General features: G+C 46.7%; 2 protein-coding genes and 1 long non-coding RNA gene across 5 annotated transcripts; 1 reads left to right on the top strand and 2 right to left on the bottom strand.

Moving 5' to 3' along the window:
* Positions 1-3,768: 3,768 nt before the first annotated feature.
* Positions 3,769-10,388, bottom strand: LOC149918082 (uncharacterized). 3 transcript variants are annotated; one of them, XM_090138734.1, is made up of 7 exons: positions 8,925-10,388; positions 8,779-8,819; positions 8,414-8,552; positions 7,977-8,101; positions 7,628-7,749; positions 7,355-7,437; positions 3,769-4,426 (listed from the first exon to the last, which is right to left on the bottom strand). In XM_090138734.1, the coding sequence occupies exons 3-7, from the start codon at positions 8,446-8,448 to the stop codon at positions 4,234-4,236; spliced, it is 558 nt and encodes a 185-aa protein (XP_089994860.1). In that variant the 5' UTR covers positions 8,449-8,552; positions 8,779-8,819; positions 8,925-10,388; the 3' UTR covers positions 3,769-4,233. The 3 variants fall into 3 exon arrangements, with proteins under 3 accessions (XP_089994860.1, XP_089994859.1, XP_089994861.1); XM_090138733.1 differs by having other exon boundaries at positions 8,414-8,819; XM_090138735.1 differs by lacking the exon at positions 7,355-7,437 and having other exon boundaries at positions 8,414-8,819.
* LOC149918083 (uncharacterized) lies at positions 6,113-7,065 on the top strand. The gene is made up of 3 exons (XR_016465840.1): positions 6,113-6,200; positions 6,493-6,799; positions 6,996-7,065. It is a non-coding gene; the product is annotated as an uncharacterized LOC149918083 (long non-coding RNA).
* Positions 10,389-10,902: 514 nt separating the features above from the next.
* LOC149918081 (sodium channel and clathrin linker 1-like) lies at positions 10,903-23,606 on the bottom strand. The gene is made up of 13 exons (XM_090138731.1): positions 23,317-23,606; positions 22,761-22,825; positions 22,010-22,062; positions 21,501-21,570; positions 21,296-21,351; positions 20,795-20,927; positions 19,871-19,993; positions 17,547-17,612; positions 16,025-16,092; positions 15,064-15,154; positions 14,780-14,871; positions 14,431-14,608; positions 10,903-11,020 (listed from the first exon to the last, which is right to left on the bottom strand). Exons 3-13 carry the CDS (start codon positions 22,021-22,023, stop codon positions 10,904-10,906), a joined length of 1,008 nt encoding a protein of 335 aa, XP_089994857.1. The 5' UTR covers positions 22,024-22,062; positions 22,761-22,825; positions 23,317-23,606; the 3' UTR covers position 10,903.
* Between the last annotated feature and the right edge of the window lie 122 nt (positions 23,607-23,728).

The following is a 23,728-nucleotide window of genomic DNA, read 5'->3' as shown; positions in this document are numbered from 1 at the left end:
TTCTTTGCCTCGGTCTTCACTGGCGGCCAGGACTCCAGTGCTCTTTAACATCTTTATCAATGACATCGATGACGGAATCGAGTGCACCCTCATCAAGTTTGCTGACGACACCAAGCTGAGTGGTGCGGTCGACACGGTTGAAGGACGGGATGCCATTCAGAGGGACCTCGAGAGGCTAGAAAGGTGGGCCCGGGTGAACCTGATGAGGTTTGACACGGCAAAGTGCAGAGTTTTGCACTTGGGCCGGAGGAATCCCAGGCATCCCTACAGACCGGAAGGAGCGGTCCTTGAGAGCAGCCTTGTGGAGAGGGACCTGGGGTCTTGAAGGATGAAAAACTTAATATGAGCCAGCAGCGTGCCCTCGCAGCTCGGAAGGCAAATGGGATCCTGGGCTCCATCAAGAGAGGGGTGGCCAGCAGGGACAGGGAGGTGATTGTTCCCCTCTATTCTGCTCTTGTGAGGCCCCATCTGGAGTACTGCGTCCACGTCTGGAGCCCCCAGTACAAAAAAGACAGGGAGCTGTTGGAGAGGGTCCAGAGGAGGACCACAAACATGATCAGGGGACTGGAGCACCTCCCCTATGAGGGCAGGCTGAAGGAGCTGGGGTCGTTCAGCCTGGAGAAAAGAAGGCTGCGGGGTGACCTCATTGCAGCCCGTTGAGGGATATGGTTTAGCGAGAACCATTGGTGATGGGTGGATGGTTGGACTGGATGATCTTACAGGTCTTTTCCAACCTTAGTGATTCTGTGATTCTGTGTGATTTCAGTACCTAAAGGGAGCCTACAAGCAGGAGGGGAATCAACTCTTTGAAAGGGTGAGTGACAGCAGGACAAGGGGAAATGGTTTTAAGCTGAGGGGCCTGAAACAGTGATGGAGCACCTGGCGGGAAGGCGGGGCTGACCTAGGCGAGCTCAGGTGCATGTAATGCAGCTGATTCAGCAGAAGGGGTGGAGCCAGGGTCCCACCCCTTCCCAGACCTCATTTGAGGGCTGGCAGCGGAGGCGAGGGCCCCTGGCCGGAGATCTTTGCCTGCCGGAGGCTTTTTGAAGGTAAGCGGCGTGCTCCTTTGGTGGCTCCTGTGTTTGGGCTTGTTTTCGTTTGCTGCGGTCTAGGACTTTCCACCTTGCTATTGTTGCTGTGCTTTTGATCGTGCTGTAGCGTTACGCAGACCACGTGAAAAGCTGTTCTTCCTCCTGTTTATAATCTCCCTTCGAGTGCTAAAAGCCCCCAGTGAGGCTTTTTCTTCTCCAAGATAAACAAACCCGGTTCCCTCAACTTTTCTTGACGGGAGAAGTGATGCAGCCCTTGCACATTTTTTTCAGCCTTCCTCCGGACCCACTTCAGAGGCTTCGCCTTATTTCTCCTGGCGAGGGGCACGGGCGCAGGAATCTAGCTGGGGCGTCTTAAAAATGGGTAGGTGGTGTGCTTCTAGAAACTGGGGAGTTGCCTGACCACCGTGGCTGACGAAATCTGATGGTGAGCAGCGTGGCCATCGCATCGGGCCGTCTCTCTGAGACTCTGGGTCGTGTGTTATCAGGCCCCGTGGACTTGAGCGCACCTAGTCTCGTCGGGTAGTCTCAGACTCGCTCTTTTCCTACATCGGGAGGGATTTTGCTCCCGCAGTCCCCGCCCAGAAGCACAGGGACGTGAGAGATGCGGAGAGCAGACGGCCAGAGGCGAAGAACTCGCTGTGCGCCTCAGCCTTCCCTGTGACCTTTGTTGCCTTTTCTCGCTTACGGAGGGAGTACGCTTTCTTTGGCCCTTCTCTTCCGAGCGGTGTGCCTGCAGAAATCTTTTCTTGTTATTTTTTGTATCTCCTACCGAGTTCAGTTTCATCTGTGTGTTGGTTGATTTGCCTCCGTGTGCCTGGAAAGCGTCCCCGTATTTTCCCAGGCGACGCTTCCCTGTTTCCCCGGCCCTTACTTTCTTCTCCTTTTCTCCCATTTTTTAACCTTTCTTTCTTCTCCTTTTCTCCCATTTTTTAACCGGCGGGCTGCCAGTTTCCTGCCTTCTGAGCTTGTTTTCTACTGCGGGGGGCTGGAGAACTCTCATGCTCTCAGAAAGGCATCCTTAAGGAGTTCTTTTTATGCTCTTTTCAAATTCAGCATTTGAGAAAAAGAAATAGACATATATTTCTTCTGAAATTCTTGTCGGTTTTTGCAAGTGGTCCTTACTGGTGTGTCTCGGAAGTCTAAATATTGTAAGCACTAAGATTTGGGTGACTGTAAGGGAACTGCCAAGCCAGGGCCCGAACTGCTGATTGAGCACCTGGAAAAAGAGAAGGGAGGGGTCGGGCGTGGGAGCACAGGTGAAGGCGATTCGCCTGCAGGAAGGGAAGGATTGGAGCCAGGCTCCACCCCTCCTAAGCTTCATTTAAGGGCTGACTGCCTCTGAGGAAGGATCTCTTCCGGGAGATCCCTCCTCGGTGGAGTTCTTCCTAGATCTTCAGAGACTGGTGAGCGTTCTTCTTTTTGCGACATCTCCTCGTTGCACCGGTCCCGGTGCAGTTAGGAAGATGAAATCTGAAACCTTGCTCTTTCCTCGCTTTTCTTCCCCGTATCGCTGTTTTTTTGTTGCACCGGGTGTTACGAACCTGTGAACTGATGCGAACTGCTGAGAAAGGCTAAATGGGGTAAGGAAGGTTATGAGACCTCCCGTTGTCCTTACGCAGTTTAGTTTTATTTCTATTATGTTTTCAAATGAGAAATCCGCTTAGTTTGACATTCGTTGAGTAGGCTTGGGCGGAGTTTGGTAACCTGAGTTGATGGAGAAGGGAGATGACTGCGGACGTTACCACACATAAGCGTAGAAACTAGAGAAGATTAGAGCTTCCTCAGGTGCCAGGGGATAGGAGCTCTATATAGACAGTGGCAGAACAAAGGTCAAATTACTGAAACCGTTTGCGATCAAATGCCGTTCGTTGTCGACAAGCTTATGTGAACGAAGGCTTGAGGATTTTGTTTCTGATTTGTCATCAAAATTTAGAAAAAAGAAAACCTTTTTCTCTTCGCCGACGGAGAATACACACTTGTAGCCCGGGCCTCTGTCTAAAGCGAGGGTAAGGAGAGTTGGAGAGTTTATACTTGTACGTATAAGGGAAAACACAACGGAGACTGGGTACGCGTGCTGGCAGCTCGATTCTGAAAGCAGTTAAAACATTACAGGCCAGGAGAGGGACTTCTTCGGAGGTTTAAGGTTTTATAGCTGCGAACCGTACGTCTTGCTCGGCCATTCTGGATATTAATGGTAGGATACGTGCTAACAACATGAACTGTAAAATGACGTGGAGCGTAGCAGTTAAAAACATTCAACTTCGGGTGGGAGAGCATCTTTACTCATAGCTATGAATTAATTGCCCATTTGAGATAGATCTTACAGAGGAATGAAATGAGAGGGACGCATCCGTTAACTCCAACAGTCTAATACGGCCTGATTCAGTATTTGCTTTATCATCTGTTTTTTAACTATTCCTAAAGTTTACCACCGCTCAGAGTCACCCCACCGCTTGACAGAACGCCCACATCCCGGAAGGGAGATGCGTTCACTGGAGGTTCAGTTCCAAGCATGTATTATGTGCTTGAGTAGGCAAGGAAGAGACTTGGCAGTAAACAGCCCTTCCTTCCCCTACCTCTTAAAACAATGATTCAGCCCCCTAAGAAAGAGGCTCCAAGCAGTTGTCAGAATAAACACAACTGAGTGCAGCTACGAGGCAGGCACCAGTCAGATTCCATGGCTTCTCTTTGGTATTTCTATAAATGATCAGGACACAGGAGGCAAATGTGTATTTATTATGTTTGCCAATTATCCTACATTAAGAGGAGCTGCAGTCTCACCCCAGCTACGCGTACCGTGCAGGGATGAGGGCAGAGACCGACCCCCCACGAAAAAGGATCCAGGGGTAGCAGTAGACAGCAAGTTAAACTCAAGCCCCCGGTGTGCAGCAGCAGTCATCAGGGAGGGACAACCGCACCACCCCGGGAGCAGCAGGCCCAGCGCTACCAGGCGAGGAAAGGACAGGATCATCCCGCTCCACGGTGTTACAGCCTCACTGCGAGCATGTTAGCAGTTCTGGGCAATGCAGTATAACACCAAGAAGAAATGAGAGTCTCAGAAAGCATTCAAGGAAGGGCTGAAAATCCCTCTGCGACGCTAGCTGAAAGGAGACTGTAGCAAGGAGGGGGTCAGCTTCTTTTCCCCTGCAGCTAGCAATAGGGGGGAGGAAACAGCCTGATGTTAGGACAGAGGAGGTCCGAAAGAGGGGGTGAGGTATTTAAACAGGCTTTCCCCAGGAAGCAGCGACAGCCCAGGGCCGCCAGAGTTCAAAAAGCATTTGGATTTCACTCTCAGACGGCTCAGTCCAAGCCCGGGCAGCACCACAGAGAGCCAGGAGGCAGCAGTCCCTTCCAACAGGAGGTGCTTTCTCATTCTATAATGAAAAAAGAGAGACATTTCATTGAGTTAGTGTGTATTTGTTTCTTTGTAAGCTTCTCCTCTCGGCTCAGTAATACACATTTTAGATGCCCACCCCTGCAGAAAACAAGCCTCTGTTCTGTTTACCGCACAGAGCAGCACATCAAGCACCTGCCAACATCGCCTTGAACTTGTGAGTAAAATCACCTCATAACTCACTGAAGTTCTGTATAAAGTCAAGCCATTAGGAAAACAGTATCGTATCTAACTCATTGAACTGCATTTTGTATCCAAAATTCTCTGTGTTGCACTCGTATTTCTGCTGCTGTTTATCATTAACTAATTGAGAAACCAATGAATTGCAGCCTCTCGCACGAAGACACAATACGCTACGCGCAAACGCTTAACGCAGAGGCAGAACCCCAATGCAGTTCCACCGCTTTTGTTAAAAGCTCGGTACAGAGCACAAAGCGTTTGTCATTAGCATTAGAGTTTGGTCTCCCTTTGGGACAAAGGTCCACAGAAACTAACTTACAAGAATCGGCGCAAAGGGCTTTGCCAAGAAGCGCTAGCTCAGGTTACCTACCGAGAAACTGGAAAGCTCTCATTGAGTTCACCTTAAAAAAGGAAAGCAGAAGACTTTATCTGCAGGCCAGTCGCTGGCCAGTCCGCTCTCGGGACGGCGCACCCACCTTCGAGCTCGAGAAGCTCTACCGAATTCAAGAAACACTTCTGTCCAGAGCTACAGCCGCAACAGCGCAAACGCTGGCACCATACTGGGCAATTTCACTTGGTGAATAGAGCAAGTCTGGCACGTACTTTTGCAGTAGATACTGTGTACAAATATTTGCTATTCACTTAAGTCTTTTTATTTATTTATTTTATTTATTTATTTTTTTTACAGAGCACGCAACACCAAGCAGCCCATGGCTTCAGGGATCCGTTTTCTCTCTTTTCACATTCCCCGAGATACATATCAGCAGCAGAACAGACCCAAGAGCAGAAACAGGCAGCGCATCTTTGTTTTTTGGTGGTAAGCAAGGATTTAGTCATCATTTTAAGTCAGACGCAGACAGGTATCCACTTCACCGCAACGACTCAAGCTAGCTAAGCCTAACATTTCCACTTCAGCGCAGATACTCTTAGGCATCCCACTTCCTGCACTCAACAGCATTCACACCTGCAGTAGAAACAATCTTTCCAAAAAGCCCTCACAAGCTTTTTTTTTTTTTTTACAAAAGGCACATATCATAGGCCGCTTCCCATCTTGCGGAAGCGGGCTCAGTTACCAGTACTCTGGAAGCATACGATAAAAGAACAATTATATCTTAGGTATCTCCTCACTCTTCTTGAGGAAGTGAAACTGAAGCAATAGACTTCTCAGAGAGAGAGATCTAGCTTTTCACTGTGTAGTTCCAGACAATTAAGTTTTTAAGCTGCCCATCCAGCGATTCAATTGGGCACATTTAACAGGAGGCGTGCTCTTAACTGCAGAGCAAGACCTTACCCAAAAGGTAGAGAGCTCTCCTTGTGTTATATAAAACTAAGCAAGTACAATAATAAGCTCCAGAGAGTTCTCCCAGAAGGAGCGCTCTCAAGGGGCTTTACCCGAGGCTTGAAATAAACCAAGTTTTGTCTTTCAGCAGAAACCAGCTCCTGACAGCTCTCTCTTATCTTCGGGAGCACCACCACAAGCCAGCAATCACCACCCAGGAACCGCTCCCAGGACCCAGGGAAGAGACTCCTTTACCAGGGAGGTCTCCCCCCACCCCAGGGGGAGCCCCAGGCAGGCAGAGGGGGGAGCCCCAGGCAGAGGGGGGGAAGCCCCAGGCAGGCAGGCAGGTAGGCAGAGAGGGGGGGAGCTGCAGGCAGGTAGGCAGAGAGGGGGGGAGCTGCAGGCAGGTAGGCAGAGAGGGGGGGAGCTGCAGGCAGGTAGGCAGAGAGGGGGGGAGCTGCAGGCAGGTAGGCAGAGAGGGGGGGAGCCCCAGGCAGGTAGGCAGAGAGGGGGGGAGCCCCAGGCAGGTAGGCAGAGAGGGGGGGAGCCCCAGGCAGGTAGGCAGAGAGGGGGGGAGCCCCAGGCAGGCAGGCAGAGAGGGGGGGAGCCCCAGGCAGGCAGGCAGAGAGGGGGGGAGCCCCAGGCAGGCAGGCAGAGAGGGGGGGAGCCCCAGGCAGGCAGGCAGAGAGGGGGGGAGCCCCAGGCAGGCAGGCAGAGAGGGGGGGAGGGGGGGAGCCCCAGGCAGGCAGGCAGAGAGGCAGAGAGGGGGGGAGCCCCAGGCAGGCAGGCAGAGAGGCAGAGAGGGGGGAGCCCCAGGCAGGTAGGCAGAGGGGGGGGAGCCCCAGGCAGGTAGGCAGGTAGGCAGAGGGGGGGGAGCCCCAGGCAGGTAGGCAGGTAGGCAGAGGGGGGGAGCCCCAGGCAGGTAGGCAGGTAGGCAGAGGGGGGGGGAGCCCCAGGCAGGTAGGCAGGTAGGCAGAGGGGGGGGGAGCCCCAGGCAGGTAGGCAGGTAGGCAGAGGGGGGGGGAGCCCCAGGCAGGTAGGCAGGTAGGCAGAGGGGGGGGGAGCCCCAGGCAGGCAGGCAGGTAGGCAGGTAGGCAGAGGGGGGGCCCAGGCAGCCTTTTCCTCTGGAGAGCTGCTGCACTCCACCCGGAGCAAAAATAAATCCGTTACTGACCAGCACCCACCCTCCCACCAAAAAAAAAAAAAAATATAATCTCTCTGAGATAGTGCAATCCCCAGCCAACAGCCCCAACCCAAGGGGGAGAGCACAGCCCCCACACACAGCATGGCCATGCTGCATGTGCGGGCTGTGCTCTCCCCCCTCACAACACTCTAAGCCACCACCACCACCCCCCCACCCACAAGAGCCACCCCAGGGCCCAGGGAAGACAACACCCCCCCCCCAGGGACAGGCAACCCACCCAAGGACCACCACCACTAACACTCTACCTCACCAGCCTCCTCTGACTCCTCTGCACACACAGCACACTTCCCGGCCTCGGACAACGACCTTCCTCTCCAGGCACCAGCACCTGAGGAAAGAAAACACCGCACCGTGACCCCAAGCTCCCTCAAAACGCTTGCCGCAGCCCGGCAAGCTACACCTCTTACGCAGACCTGCCACGCGCCTTCAGGGCTCACATCCGCATACACCAGCACCCTCCAACTAAAACAAGTCGTGTCCTTCCGTGTCGGGATCGGGTGGCAAGGGACACCGCTTACCTCACTCCGTAGACTCGCACCAGCAGGAGCCCTGGGGCGCGGGCGCGACTCGCGCCTCCTTCGTCCCGTCGCCGACGACACCGCTTCCGCGCTCCGGCAGACCCCCGCCGCGCCGCCTCGCCCTGCAACGATGTCAGCCGGTGCCGCTTCCTTACCGCGTATCGCTCGGGAAAGCGCCCGGACGCGACCTCCCGAGCTCCGGCGAGGGGAGCTCCGCGACCTCTGCGCCGCTCTCCCAGCAAAAGCATTTTGACTTCTGGCGGTTAAAGCCTGTGAACGCTGCCTCCGCTGGCGCCCGAACAAGCCCATCCCCGTCAGCTACGCTACTGCTCTTCAGCTATTTACTTACGGTACAGACATTCCCCGTCACAACAACACACGAGGCGACCGGCTTCGTCTCCCCTCGTCGATGCGCCGCGACTCCTCCGTAGAAGCGTCTTCTTATCGTGCGAGTCGCTCGCAGACGTCACCTTGCTGAGGAGGGAAGCACGGCTCAATACCGGCGAGTTCTCTCACCGGAAGAGCAACTCCGCCACCTCGCCCGTCTGTCTCCGCTATAAGGAGCGCGCAGACATCCGCAACAACGTTCCGTTCGCGCAAGCTGCCCCACCGCGTCTCCGTGATGGCGGAGGTCACGCTCCTGAAATTGCAAAAGGGGAGCGGGGGAAAGAAAAAGCCTGTCCTCCCATCCCGCCCTTCTAAAAAGCGGCAGCGCCGCGCTCGTCCCAAACAAAAGGAAGCGGCCGAGCGGCGGCCCTACGCGAGCCCCAGGAAAAAATATCTTACCTAGCGACTCCCAAGCCGCTCACCGCTTCCGCCATCTCACCGGTTCGGGGTGACGAGAGGCTCCGCTGCAGCCTTCAATAGCAGAAACCCGTTTCGGCAGCACCGAAGTCGGAGGAATACGGCCGCATCCCGCTCGCTCCTACCCACGAGAACGGGAGCAACCGACGCGCCCGCTAAAAAGCCCCGGAGGGAAGGGCCGAGAGCGCGCTGCGACTCGGGGAACCGAGCGGCAGCCCCCTCCGAAGACGAGAAGGCTGCCGGGCGGCGATGTTACCCCGACTCCGAGAAGCCGGAGGCGGCGAGCGCCGGGCGGCCCCGCATGGCTCCCGAGCGCCGGCCGCCTCGTCGCTAACAGAACGGCTCACCGGTTCCGGCTGATCTTCGCCGGGAGACATCTCACCGCAGCCTGAAACGAAACAACGCAACAGAGAACATCACACAGAATCCCGAGGGCTCCTTCGAAAAAGCAGCCCCCCGCGGCACAAGGACGGGACGGAGGAAAGAAACTCACGCCAGCTTCCGCGGCCGACGAACCCCGGCGGCTCTCTCGTGGCTCCCGGCGGCCGCCGGCGGGGCTTAACAGGCTTCGGGGCGCACCCGGAGGGACGAAACCCACGCCAGCTCCCGCAGCCGACGAACCCCGGCGGCTCTCTCGTGGCTCCCGGCGGCGCTGAAGAGGCTTCGAGGCGCACCCAAAGAAACGAAACCCACGCCAGCTCCCGCAGCCGACGAATGCCGGCGGCTCTCTCGTGGCTCCCGGCAGCCTCCGGCGGGGCTTAAGAGGCTTTGGGGCGGAGCCGCCCCGCCCGCGGACGAGGCGCAGCTGTGCCCGCGGTCCCGCGGCAGCTGGGAGTCGTTGCCTCGTTAGCGCCGGCGGGGCTCGGTAGGGCCGGCCGGGGACTCTGACAGTTAGACACGCGGACTCTAGATCTGAATTAGGGACTTAAACCGCTCTTTCCGTTACGGTGTGTTACGCGCTTCTCCTCACCTCGTGGCGGGATTCCCTAACGAGTCCCATAATTGCGTCTAATTCGAACGGATCCCTTGCGCGTCTCACGCGACGCCCTTCCGAAGAACGTCCCCAGCCTTAGCGGTTTCCAGAGGCCCCCTGCTGCGTGCCGTCTCCGCTCCGCTTTCCCTCCCCCCTCGTCCAAAAACGTAACTAAGTAACTAACTAAATAAAAAGATTGCTAACCCCGTGTAAAAACTTTGTACCTGACGGAGAAAACGGGACTGAAGGCGGCGCTGGAAATACGGGACTAGCGATGCGACAAAGGCCCGAACGGACCGGTGACATCGTGTAGGAAATATCCAAATCATTTTCTAGGACGGTATCTCCGATAAAGCAGATTTGATTCGCAATTGCAAGCAGGAGAGCCCGCAGAAAACAGAGTTACATCTTTTATTCCCTATTCCCCGACGCTTCTCTCTTCCTGCCCCGCTTCCTCGTTGGCTGAGCACTTCAGGTTCACAATCTTCTCGACGCTTCACTGAACGTGGAAACACTGGACAAACATAAATTTTTGCTGCAGGAGCGTAAATCCGCAGTTAATTAACTAACTTATTCCACCCCTGATCATTATTTTGCGGATATCCGCTTGTCCTTCTTTCTACAAAGATAAGCTCGGGAGAGAGGCCGGGGAGTATCCCGGCGCCTGCCCTCACACCCCAACCTTCTCACACAGTTCGGCCTCGTGCAGAGGCCCTAACTTCTTCGATGTTTGCTAAATCCGTCTTTCTTTCGCTGAGAGTTTCTTATCCTAACAGAACAGCTCGACAATACGTTTTCTAATCCTTAGCACACTATACTCGCATCGTTTGGAAAATTTAACAACTATTACAGTTTTGCAAGAAAGAATTAATCACATAATTCAGTAATAACGTTTCTAAAACGTGCCGCTAACATACACAGGGTTTTACTTCTGAGATCAACTGTTTCTAAGGGTAAGTTACAGAATACAAATGCGTTACGTTCTCCTTCAAACCAATTGCTACTTTTTAATATCACACGCAGAAACAACGTTCCATTCCCACGATTGGAAGCGGAGCCGACCGGTGTTACGCGTAGGAGAAGCTGCTGCCCGTGAATACTTAACGAGATACTTTTGCAAGTGCTTGATAGCGTTTAGCTGTAAAAGGGAAGTCATTAAATCCCTACTCTGCAAGTTAGATATTACAAATCATTTAGCGCGCACTCAGGGAAGTCGGGTTGTCCCGCAAAGAAATAAATACAAAAGATTCAGATGCGTAACGACCGTGTTTTTGAACACGAACTAGGTGGCAACGTGCAGCTTTCAATACGGAGCCCAGAGAAATGACGAGTTGCTAAAATTCAAGGACAACTAAGCGTTCCACCTTTGGAAGCCGCGCTTTTCTCTGCCAACGGCAGGAAAAATGGCATTCACTGACGCTTCCTTTGAGAACAGAACAGAAACGGTCGTGAAAACAAACCCGGTGAAACATTCAGCAATACAACGGTCTCTACGGTCTCTACGTAACGCACTCGTTTGGCTCCAGTGGCTGACCCGTGTGAAGTTCTTTGGAGGTGAAGTGTGAATTACTGTTTTGGCTGTGGCGCGTTCCTGGGGAAATGCTCCTCTGAGAACTCTGTATTTCACAACGAAAGCAGTTCATTTTTTAGCTTGAATTGTGCATATTTAAAGTAGGTGGCCTTCTTCCTTCTTAGGTGGCACTGAATCAGCAGCCTGGCGTAGTGCTTTGCTACTCGTTAGCCCGATGCTAGCAAACACCACGAGGGAAAACCCAATGCAATGTAAAGCTGTTTGAGTTAGCTCTGCATTACGCAGTACAAAAGGGAACGTAGGCAGTACAGGAATACAGGAATATGCTTGCGTTACCTGAACAGCTTACAAGTTCAGAGCAACTGGCACAACAGAGAAGCAGTCGGGGAATCTTTTTTTTTTTTTTTTTTTTTTACTCAATAGATCAGTTACCTTCCACAAAACTAAAGCTAAAAATTCATAAGCAGCTAAGGAATGCATAGATAAACTCTTTCACGGTGGGTAACAGTGAACCAAACAGCTCTCGAGCATGATAAGATGGTGGGAATTTGTACGGGAACTGCTCAATCACGCCCTGAACTCTGATCGACCACCTGAGGCAAGCAATGAGTCAGCCCTGGGAGCACAGGTGGAGGTAATTCAGCTGCGCTACCAGAAGGCGTGGAGCCTGGCTCCACCTCTCCTAGATCCTATTTAAGTGCTGCCACAGAGGAAGGAGCTCTTTCTAGAGATTCTTCTTTGTGGAGAAGATTGTGAGCCTCCAACATTGGTAAGTATTTTCCATTTATTATTTTCCTGTTGCAATAATTTTACTTAGCCTAGAACTCTATATGCCAATTGATTGTACAGTTATGGAACAAAAGTGCAGTAAGGAACCCTTCCAGGAAAGGATGAAATAAAGGCACTGCTGTTAAATAGGAGATGCTGGTCTGGAAAGATTGAAAAATGCAATACAGAACTCTCAGTGGAAGAGATGGAAAAAGCTTAGATCGCACTAGAGAATAGATGTTAAGTAGATGGATAAAAGGAGAAATACATGGAAAAGGTCACTAGAAGATATGATTTCAGTCTGTAGAAGGTTCTCCAGTTGTGAGAACTGGAGTTCTTCAACTGCTCCCATTCAGTTTGTGCTGTGTTTCTCAAAGTACTCTTAGAATTCTTCTGATCACATTTTGTAAGCTTAGCTTAGGTGCTTTACAATAGTAACGTGAAAAAGAGGAGCGTTATTGTGACAACCTGTTAGTCCCTCATATAATCTCTTAAGAGACCAGAGAGGCCACAGTTTAGTTAACTAATTGCATATATTAGGCTGTGTTTTTTTAATTAATTCATAAAATGCGCACTTTGCAAAATGAAGGATGTTTTAGCCAGAACAATAAATGAGCAAGCGTCTGCAAACTCAAAATTTTCCTCCTAGAGCATAACACGAAAGTGCTGTTTATAACAAGACTGTTATTTATCTTCTTTATCTTAAATGTTCACTAACCACCTCAGAGACGTTATTTACACCATAATTTTTATCTGGCCGCTTCTTTCTGTCAAAAATGGTATGAAGAGCACTGTTCTGTGTTCTAACACATAGCTAATTGAAAATGAGTTTCTTACAGTTAACCAATACCTTTCAAGTGTAAGTTTTTCTCATTAAGTTTTTCTTGTTTTTCAACTCTGGGAAAAAATAGATATCTTTTTACCTTGTGTTCCGCATACGCAGGCTTTGGGGAAATGCTTGTAAAGGTAAAAATATCTTACTAAGAAAAAGGACCAAACAAGTTCAAAGGTAGCCAGCGAGAGCTGGAGGACGTAAAGCATAATTTCTAATTCCCATGTTGAACACAGCCTAATAGGTAAAGAGAGTTCTTGGAAATAAGAGCATAAAGCAAATGAGATGCAGAAGGCTAACAACAGATATGAAAAGGAAGTGGCATGCCAGAAAGATGCCAGAGAGCATCGTAAATGCTATAAATGTATAAGAATGTCTGTAACAGACAATAATCCTCTTTTGTGTAACCAGAGGAATCACACCAATTGCATGGCAGTGCGTTAACAACCGGAACCCCAGAGTTTTGTCAACATTTTGATCCCTTCCAGAAACAGATCAGATGGTAGCAGGAACTCTTTGAAGTTTCAGACCCTCCTTCCAGACAGGGTCTTCCTCCTTTGTCACAGAAATGAAATCAGCACTAACAAAAAAGGCGGCGCTAACTCCTGTATTGCAAAGGGATGAAGTTAATTAAGATAATAAGGCCGTTGCTCACGTTTGAAAAGCGACTTTGGGCTAAAAGAGAATGTTTATCTCCTTACCTGCTCAAGATGCTAGCCTGAGCAGAATAATTTTAAGATTCCTTATTTGTTCCCACGGGCATTAAATAATCTAGACTTAATTTACTGTTGGCTAAAGTCTGCTAGGCACATTGAAGCTCTGTCTTTCCAGCAAACAGAATTCATTAGATTGCTGGAAGCCTGATTACAGCTGAAGCTTAACATGAAAACACGCAAGTGTCCACCAGTCCCTGCACGCTGTCTCCTATAGGGGCAAAGAGTGGATACTTTGGAGAAATGAAGAAATGGGAGAAAGGGAGACTTTTTTTATGTGTATGTGAATCGATACCTTTCAAACCTGCTGGATGAGACCCTGCCTTTAGGAAGTTTTGGTGGATTTTTCCATTTTTGATTGTTTTTCTATCTACGCTTTTGGCACAAGCATTATCCCCTAACAGTTTAATCAAATATTGTTTAGAACCTTTTATTACATTTATTTCTCGTATGTGTCATGTTGACTCCTGCACTTCTCTAGCTCTCCTGTCTCACGTGAAACGTGCCAATCAAAACTGCACGTTAAGGTACACTGTGTTTTTTTGTTTTTTAAATATCCCTATTTTATTAAACATTATTAATTTTATTAAATACCACTGAGGATCGCATGAGTGTAATCATAGGACCACGTTATTACTGTCAAACAGTAAGCTCAGCAGCCAGTACAGCACATTTGAATTTCATCCCCCCATCTAGCGCACACACTCAAATCCTCTGGAGGGTTTTTTGGTTTTTTGTTTTTTCCTGACTGTAGGTTTTGCTGACTTACTACACAATAAATTTTTCAGAATTCCTTAGGATAACAAGAAGGTGAACACAAAGCTCACTCTCTTGGACCCGTCTTATCATTTATAAAAAAAAGTCTCTCTAGTTTCAACTTTCCTTTCCTAACCACTACTAAGCCATAAATTCATAACAGGGTCTTTGTTTTTATTCTGACAGCCCGATTTGTTTTTAAATATTCAATAACATTTATGTATTTAAGTATGACAAAACTAAGTGATGTGAGGTCAGATCATAAGTTTGCTCTCTTCTGCATTACTCATTTTAGTACAACAGACATGAAAGACATTTGGTTGTGTATGTGTGTATACCTCCACATATATACATAAATGGGCACTTCATAACTGCAGGTGATGAAAGTTTTCTAACATCTAAGAAACGCCTTCACTCGTGACTTACCTGACTTTTTTGTAGGTTTGCTTCTTCTAACAGCTGTACGCAATCTTGGACTTTTGCAACTGCTTCATACTTTTCCCTTTCTAAATCAGCACACTTTGTCTGAAGCATTCTGATTTGTTTCTCCAGGGCTGTTCTTTCTGTCCTCATTTGTTTGGCATCTTGGACAGTAACATGTAATCTAAAACAAACGAGTAATTTTACTCATTTAACAATACAAAGCTTAATTAAAGAACTGTACTTCTTTCAAACTAAGCTCACAGAAAGTAAGTTGCCAGAACTGTGTTCCCGTTTGGCTTTTTTTTTTTTTTTGTACATATCCCATCAGTAACATCCAACAACATGTCCTTACCTTGATTCTAATTGTTCTACGCTAGACTGCACTTGTTGCAGGAGTTTGTCAGATGCTGCTTCTCTTTGCTGGGCAGATACCACATCTTCTTCCTAGAAAGAACACACGTGTTTTCCAGGCAACATCTGAGTTTCATTTATAAAAACAAAGATATATAAAATAAACTAAATCTAATACAATATAAATTAAATTAGAGAACAACTGGAGATTAATTTAACGCTTAACATTAGATAACTGTATAGTCATTCAGTTGCAACAGAAAATTACCCCTTTCTCTAGAATACCTTTCTCTCCAATTGGCCTTGAAGCGTCTTTGTCAATCTGATCATTTCATCAACTTTAGCACTCGCTGTCCACCTATCTATTTTAGCTTGCCTACGTAGAGAAAACAGACTGTGAATTACACTTTAATTCTCACAGAGGAAAAATCATACTCTTGCAGCTTTGTTGAAAGGGCTGTGAAGGGCAGTCAGATTTCATACAACTTCTTTCATACAGTGCAAGAAGTTTTCCTCTTATCATGTGGAACAATGAGCCAGAGACGCTGCATTAATTATAACCTGTTTATGTGGAATGAATATTTGGGAGGACGAGGCAATCAGCAACTTAAAGTGCTCCAATCGTGTAAATACAGGTGGCCTCAGATACTTAAGAGTAATCTTTTTCAGAATTTGGTTTCACTTTTTAAAGCAATTTGTACTACGAATTACAAATCGTTAACCATTTCTCAAGAATTAATTGATATGCATTGTAATCTAAAAAGGCTCATCAAGAGCAGAAACAGAAAAGGAAAGAAGTTAATGTACCAGACCTTCTCCACAGTACAATAATCCATTGAAACAAGCACACTCCTCCTCCTCTGTCTTGGGAACAAAAAGACTGGGTTTAACCCAATTATCCAGGCTTTGTGTTAGGGCAAATTTAAAGACCAGTGAGTATATGATAAAGTTGAAAAACAGCAAACAAATTAATGCAAACTGGAGCACAACTAAGTCATGAAGAAAACTGGAGAACATTTATTACTTTTAAAAATAAACTAACAGGGACTAGAAATAACTAGTGATATTGTACTTTACCACTACTGATGCACATTTATAGCAAGCCATTAAGAAGCCATTAACTGAAACCATTTCAACTATCGCTGTCAAGACAGTTTGCAAGACAAAAAAGGCTTATGATAGAAGCTTAAGTTAGGAAAGCCTAGAGAGAAGATTTTTGTCTTTTTTTAAATTGCCTGGTTTATACCTCAGTTGTTTCTGTAGCTGCTCTAGTTCCATGTTCTGTTCGGCTACAGTTTTCAGAAACTGATTGCTCTGCAAAACAAGGAGAGATTTGTAGAGTTTTTTTCTTGCTTTCATTTTACTAAAAAAAAATCAAAAATTCACTCGCACACGGAATGTCATGAGATTTTTCTGCAGATTTCCACAGCTTATTTCAGTTTTCATTACCTTAAATACTTTTACTTGAGGTGAGCACTGTCACCTCTTTACTAGATTTCATTTCCAGAACATTTCTAAGTATGCTGAAAACTTTAAACCTCAACACAGCCAGGGAACACAGTTGTTTTTGCCCTGAGAAAAAAAAAAAAAAAAACCACCTGACAGCAATCTTGCCCTCCACTTCTCACTTTTCAGTTTTTTAGTTCAAGAAAGGACACCTTTGTTCCATGACATCTTTACATCTCTGGCAACAGACCTTGTCAAACACTTTGGAGAATGCAGACAAATGGACAGCCTCTATCTTAACGCTGTCTCTGTCAAAGAATACAGCTATTTCACTTTTCTGCCCACTGTTTCTTTCATGATTTTAAGCATCCAGTCATTCTGTTTCTTGATACCTCTTGCTTTGTTTATACATAGCAGATTAGCATGCAACTTCTAAATCAAAACAACTGTTCTGAAAGCTCGTGGTATTTTCTTGAGATTGCTTTCTGACAGCAATCCCTCAGTTCTAACTGTAGCTATGCTGAAAGAACAGTTGATTGAGGTTACTGACTACAAACGGTAAAAATCCCTCTCTCTAAGTGCATTATTTGGCTATTATTAGAGCTAATGAAATAGCTTGTAAACGGAACTGCTTGCAAGATACAGAGGGTTGGGGTTTTTTGTTGGGTTTTTTTTCCTCCTTACTTTGCACACTGACAGCATCCAGGACAAACACGGTTTAAAAAAATAAATAATCACACAAGAAGCATGTCTTACAGAGAGGAAGTTGCTCAGCTAGCAACTTAAGTCTTTTGCCTCCTATTTTTCTACGGTATCAAAACTGTGTCACTCCTGGAAGTCCGGGGCTAAAGCTCAATTTCAGTCTATACAATTAAAGATTCTGACAAGGCAAAAATCCCTCAAAGGATCAGCTCTGAAAATGCTGGTGTTTCTAGGAAACTTGCTAACGTGTGGCAGAGCTAGCCTTGGTAAAACATTATTTAATTTCTTCCCTATTGAAGATGGTTTTTTGAATGTTTGACTGAAATACCACATGCAAGAATTCTGAGCCTAAGTGGCTTCTTATAAAAAAAGGAGTTGCTATAATATCAAGAGCTAACCTCTGAACCACCAAGACTTAAGTGTTTTGTCTTCAGGAAGGGAGCCATTGCTTCTTGATTTTTGATTGGTTGCTAGACAACTTTACAAATCTGAGTGACGCAAGTTCTTTTCCAATTAGATAAGCTGGAAGGATATTTATCTTTTGGTTTGTACCTTAATGATCCAATTTAATTTAAAAATAAACAAACAAAACACTAGGTCATTGCTTAGGTTTTACTTACCAATTCCGTTTTCTCATTGGCTGCATGCAGGTGTGAAGTAAGCTGGTGAAAGTTAGCCAGTTGATCCTAAGAAGTAGAATTCAGCTTCTTAGAATCATTACCAACGAAGAACATTTAGTTATCACAGTCATAGTCAACTGAAAACATTTTCAAAGAATTAATGTATGATGCAGGAAATCCAACAAGCTTTTTAAAGTTTTAATTAGATTACTTCTGTCTTTTGGCCTGATAATCTGGTAAATCAGATTTACTAATGCAAAACGTATCTGGATTTCATTCAGTTACAAATTTCCAAAACGCGTGCAATTAATACCAAAATACAAAAGTAGAGCCTCGGAGCCACACAGATTATGGTGGTGCTGCACGTTTTTTTGCTAACACAGGAGCAGAAATGCATCCACTAAGAATTAAAAACGTGTCTGCCTGTGTGAAGAGGCTTTATTTGCTCCTTGCCTTATGAACACCTACTGTCCATACAGAAAACTGTACTTAAACTCTAGCCCTGTCTTTGTAGGGAAACTTGAATAACGAAACAAAATAGTCATCATCAGCACACTAAGCATCTTCAAAGCATAGCCAAGAGTTAAGTCCCTCAGCTGGAATATATACTAATTGTGTTGCATGGTCAAATGCATGCAAGCAACCTATTCCAGCGACTAACTTCACTGTAGAGGTTGGACTGCATAAAGAAGATCTCATAGCTCATCTTTGCTTTCTGGTAGATTGTGATTCTACTCAGTCTACCTCTGATAGCTGTTTCCTGCTCCTCTGGTAAAAGCAAAATGTAAAACACAGCTGATTCAGCTGAAAAGCCTACGGCAGACATGAAGTGCTTTTAGGAATAAAAGGCCGCTCAATCTCATTCTTGAGAAAATGGCATTAAAATCCACTAAGAATTTAGTCATCAGAAGTGGACTCTTACAGCCCCTTAACTCTTCGACAGCTATGACTTACCAGTGAACAACAGTGAAAAAATCCAGTAACAGAAACAGGAAGTTGGAACAACAAAGAAACTCCTCACAACTAAGTCCTCATAACTGTTATTTGAAACAGCCATAAAACTTGAGAGAACACAGCAGCTGTAGAAAGGAACGTATTTATTGCTTAGATGGACTAAAAAAAATCAGTAACAAATTCCTGCTACATAGGTGAGCAATAATTGCACCCACAAGTCTAACGTACTTGAAAATGGAATGCAGTTTTCATAGATGTTTCAATACAGCTGTAGTGAGCTACGCGTACACGTGAGCTTTATGAATTCTTTGAATACTGCGCACTCTTTACAGCTCAGAGCAAAACAGCTTCTTACAGCCTAATTTATCTTTCTGAAAGAAGATTTCCTGAAACATACCCAGTTAACTTAGCAAGCTCAGACACTAACAAATAGCTTAAAGGCTTCCCGAGAAGCAGCTCAAGAAACAGAATGCTAAACACTAACATTAGAGTATTAGCAACCTTCATTTTTCAGCTGTTTATTCAGCTTCTCTGTTGAATGACCAAAGGCAAGTGAAACTACTTATGTTTGAATTGAACAACAGTAGGATGATTATTTATATTTGTCTATCTCGTGTACTTCTCTACACGCACCAAAACTCACAGTGCACTCCCTGAGTTACTGCCCACGTATTTGAAATAAACTTTCCAACCCCAACTGTGCATTTAACTGTTGAATCACTGACTATATCTGACCACTCAACTTTTGGTAACAACTATTACAGAAAACAATCAACAACGGGACCAGAGGAGGACCACGAAGGTGATCAGAGGACTGGAGAACAACCTCTCCTGTGAAGACGGGCTGAAGGAGCTGGGCTTGCTCAGACTGGAGCAGAGAAGGCTGCGGGGAGACCACATTACGGCCTTTCCAGTGTTTAAAATGAGCTTGTAGACATGAGGGAAGTCAACTTTTTACATGGGTAAATAAGCAATAGGAAAAGGGGAAATGGATTTAAACTCAAGGAGGGAAGATTTAGAGGAGAATGTCAGGGGACGCTTTTCACTGAGAGAGTGGTGAAGTGCTGGAGCAGGCTGCTGCCCAGAGAGGCTGTGGGTGCCCCGTCCCTGGAGGAGTTCAAGGCCAGGTTGGATGAGCCCTAGGCAGCCTGGCCTAGTACCTGACCTAGTGGTTGGCAACCCTGCCTGTGGCAGAGGGTTGGAACACAATGATCCCTCAGGTCCATTCCAACCCAATTCATCCTATGATTTTATGATGATTCTATGATACTGGTAGAACCGCTGCACTTCAGTTTGGCTACATACAGATGCAAAATCTCTGCAGTATATGAAGGCATTCCAAAATTAACAAAAATGTAAATGAAAGTTACTTGCTGTTTTAGTCTTTCGGCCATGTGAATCTGCGTTTGAGTCATGTGTTCCTGGTACTGCTGCTGGAGTTGATCAAGCTCCTGTGACACAGTCTGCCACAGCTCTATTGCTTGCTCCTTTTCCTAAAAAGTTAAAGAATAAAGGTCTCTAAGATATTTACAGTACATTTCTATTGAAATGCTTTTTTAAAATTATTATTATTATTATTCTCTGCACGCATTACAACCACACAAAACACCAAACTCAGAGGCAAAAAAACCCAGATGTTTATAAGATCACATTCCATCTAGACAAGAGCTGCGAGTTCTGCACTATTTTAATAGCTCTTACCAAAAGTAAAACTCCACTCACGTTCTGAAACTGTCAAACTCTTGCAATTATTTACTTTGGGACTGCAGTACGTATAATAGTCAAATACCAAAATTCAGGAGTCAATTTAACCTCAGCTTAGTCCACTGCAAAAGAACCGAAATATCTTTGTAATATATTCAGGCCATTTGGCCGATCTATTCAGATCTAGCTGTTACTTTCTGTATTCCACATATACTTGCCCCTCATTTCACATTACACTTTAATAATAATAATAAAAAGACAGCCTACGGCAATTACTTCAATCCAACAAAATATTTGATTCATGTTCTGGACAGAAATTCAACAAGGTAAAATTAGAGGCACAAATGAACATAAAAACTTCCTACTTGTATGAAACTAGAGAGGAACTTGCTTCAGGTTTTGAAGTTGAAAATTTAAGTATGGGTGCACTTGAGGTTGTTTTGTTTTGTTTTTTAAGCTAATCAGGAAGGCCTCAAAGTACAGTCCAGGAACTGTTATAAACAAATACTGAACCAAGAAATAAACTATCCTTCCCTAATCTGCCGAGGCGCAGAAGAAACAGAAGAGTACAAGTGTTTCATCTCACACACTTGATTAGTCAGTTGTAGTTGTTCCTGAAGGTTTCTCAGTATTTCTTCATCTGCAGGAACAGCCGTTCCCAGAGGCATAAAAGGAAGAGCATCCAGCTGCATCTGAAGAGCCTCTTTCAACTCTGAATGCAGCCTGAAATTCAAAGGAATAAGTTCAGCACAATATTTATTTAATACAATGCTTTTAAATTAACTGAAGTACTGTACCTTTGATTTGTATGTACCATATACACCTGGCTCACATTTAAATCTATTGAGCAAGATACGTTCTATAAAAAGGGTTAGAAATTAATACCGAGTTCTTTTGCAGAGATATGGCTAAGCCTCCTAAATTTGGTGCTGTAACCTATATTAAGCGCTTAGAGTAACATTAAGCACGTGAGTATGAAATCTTCAACTATTAAGCAGATTCAAATATTTCCAAGTCTTAGGAAAAAGAGACAGAAAGAAAGAAAAAACACACAAGAAAATAGCAGCAGTAGGTAAAGTGCACTTATTTACCTTCTGTTTTCTGTGGTGACTTGTTCAAACTTCTGTCTCATCTCACTCATCTGCACCTAATAAGAAAACATCTAAGTGGCAAGCTGTGGCAATTCATTTTTTCAATAAGCAACACTGAAATATTGACAATGTTAATTCAGCACAATACCATTGATGAAATTAAGACTTCGTTTTGCAAGAAGAGTCGCAGATCCCAGAAACATACCTGATAAATCTGCAGCTGCTCCCTCATTTCTTCCAAGCATTTTTCATACTCTACACTTTTGGTTCTCAAGCTGAAACATGGAAAAACATGCTTAGAACCCATCTGTAAGCGCTGACACATCGTTCTGATAATTAACCAGCTTCACTGAACTCATGATCTGGAGAACAGAACAAAACTGTTGCTTCTCTTTACTTCCAAGCCCAACACTCACCACCATCAAGTGAGCAACTTTCATTACTGCCTTTGAAGTATGATCATTAACCACGGACTTCCTGTGTAACAGAAGCAGAACATGCTTTCTAGATGAGCTTTAATACATTTGTATTTCATACCTAGACCAAAATCCAGAAAGATTAGAAACCAGGCTTTCTTACTGCTTTCAGTACAACAGTACAGTTACCTATTTGAGGATGTAAAAAATCAAATAAACAAACACAGTTCTACTCATGCACTTATTTGTTTTTCAAGTCCTTCTGAAGTAGTATTCCCACTCATTTGGAATCACTTACCTTTGGTCCATCATCCTGGATCTGGATATGCCGTCACCTCCGGCGACACTTTTCTGTAATTGATTATTTTATATTTTAGTACTTGTACATGACTGCACATGGGTTACTGTGGTTTGTTTTTATTCTGATGCATGCAAAACAAAGCAGTTTATTCTGTCTATACTGAAAAGAATATGCAGGCTCCCCAGCAATCATTTTCAGGTTGATATTACACTCCTTGAACATTGGCCAGACTTGAAAAAATTTTCATTGCTTTTTTTCCTGGAGATGCTTTGATATAAAGCATAACTGCATCAAGTGAGCAATCGGCTCTTTCTTAACACAACCATTTCAAGTCTGTGCAAGAGCCACATTCACTTCTGTGCACGTGAGCCCCACGGTGGTGCCGATGCCCCAGCTTTTGCACAGACTTCAGACAGGTTTATGCTATTCACCACAGAACATTATCTCCCCGAGAGATCAAAGGAAAAAAATCCATAGAAGTTAGAAAACTTACTTTGGAGAAACCAAGCGTTCTCCCACATATGACCAATTTTTGAAAACACTCCAAGAAAAAACACAACCAAGCAGAATTTGCTTTTTAAACAGCCTTATTTTGCTGCTGCTTGGAAAAACTATAAGTAACTCTACAGCTCAGCGACGGGCTCGAAGCCAGGCAAGACCACACTGAAACAGACTGTTCTACGTATACGAAGATGCATGTCTTAAATTATATTTATTGCTACCCACTTTCATTCCTCAGTTTACATACCTCGGCAGCACTACTCAAAATCTCATCTGCTTCATCCTGCTCAAATGCAACATCTAGCTTCTGATCTGAAAAATGCAATTACATAATTCTGTAATACAAGTTAGAGGATCATGAACCGTGAGCTAGATGAAGCCGGCTGGCAGTCAGAAAGATGCACATTTGCTCTGAGCGCCATTTAGAGGCGCGTGATTATGAAATACGCAACTATCTACAAGAGTAACGTAATTATACAAAAGTAACGACACGTTCGCTCAGAGGGCAGTGAGGCGCTGGCGCAGCTGCCCCGAGAAGCTGTGCTTGCTGCCCCATCCCCGGGTGCGCTCCAGGCCAGGCGGGATGGGGCCCTGGGCAGCTGAGCTGCGGGGCAGCCCTGCCTACAGCACGACGTAGGGGCTGGGCGGGCTCTCAGCTCCCTTCCAACGCGAGCCGTTCCGCGATTCTACGGCAACACATCAACTCCCCGCTTATTACGCGCGCGCTACAAGGAAAGGTTTTCTTCGACGGCGTTTTGCCGTCAAAGACGCGCTCGGTTTAAGCTCCGGTTGAAGCTGCCCACCCCCACGAGGGCCGGGAGCAGCCCCGAGGCCGCCCGCCCGGCTCCCCCCCGCAGCCGAGCTCCGCGGCCGTGCCGTCACGCCACAGCTCCGCCGCCCTCCCGCTCCGACAAAGATCCCGGGCGGGCAGAGAGCGACCGCTCCTCTCGCCCACCCCTCCTTCCCCCCGAAGGAAAGCGACGGGCACGGCGGGGCGGTAACCGCAGCCTTCCTTCCTCGCCGCACCGCCACGCGACCGGGAAACGGTCGGCACCGGCTCCTCCTCCAACGGGCGGCCGAGCGCGGCGCCCGGCGCCGGTCACGCGGCGGGAGGAGGGCGGAGCCGTGCCGGGTTTAAAGCCTCCGGGCGGCGCCGTGGCCGGCTTCGTCGGGCGGCGCTGCGGCGAGCGGCTGGCGGCGCGGGGCGGTCGTCGT

The sequence above is a fragment of the Phasianus colchicus genome, chromosome 4 (genome assembly GCF_987193195.1).
Source record: "Phasianus colchicus chromosome 4, bPhaCol1.hap1.1, whole genome shotgun sequence".
Classification (NCBI taxonomy): Eukaryota; Metazoa; Chordata; class Aves; order Galliformes; family Phasianidae; genus Phasianus; species Phasianus colchicus.
This window is presented reverse-complemented; position numbering and strand designations above follow the sequence as displayed.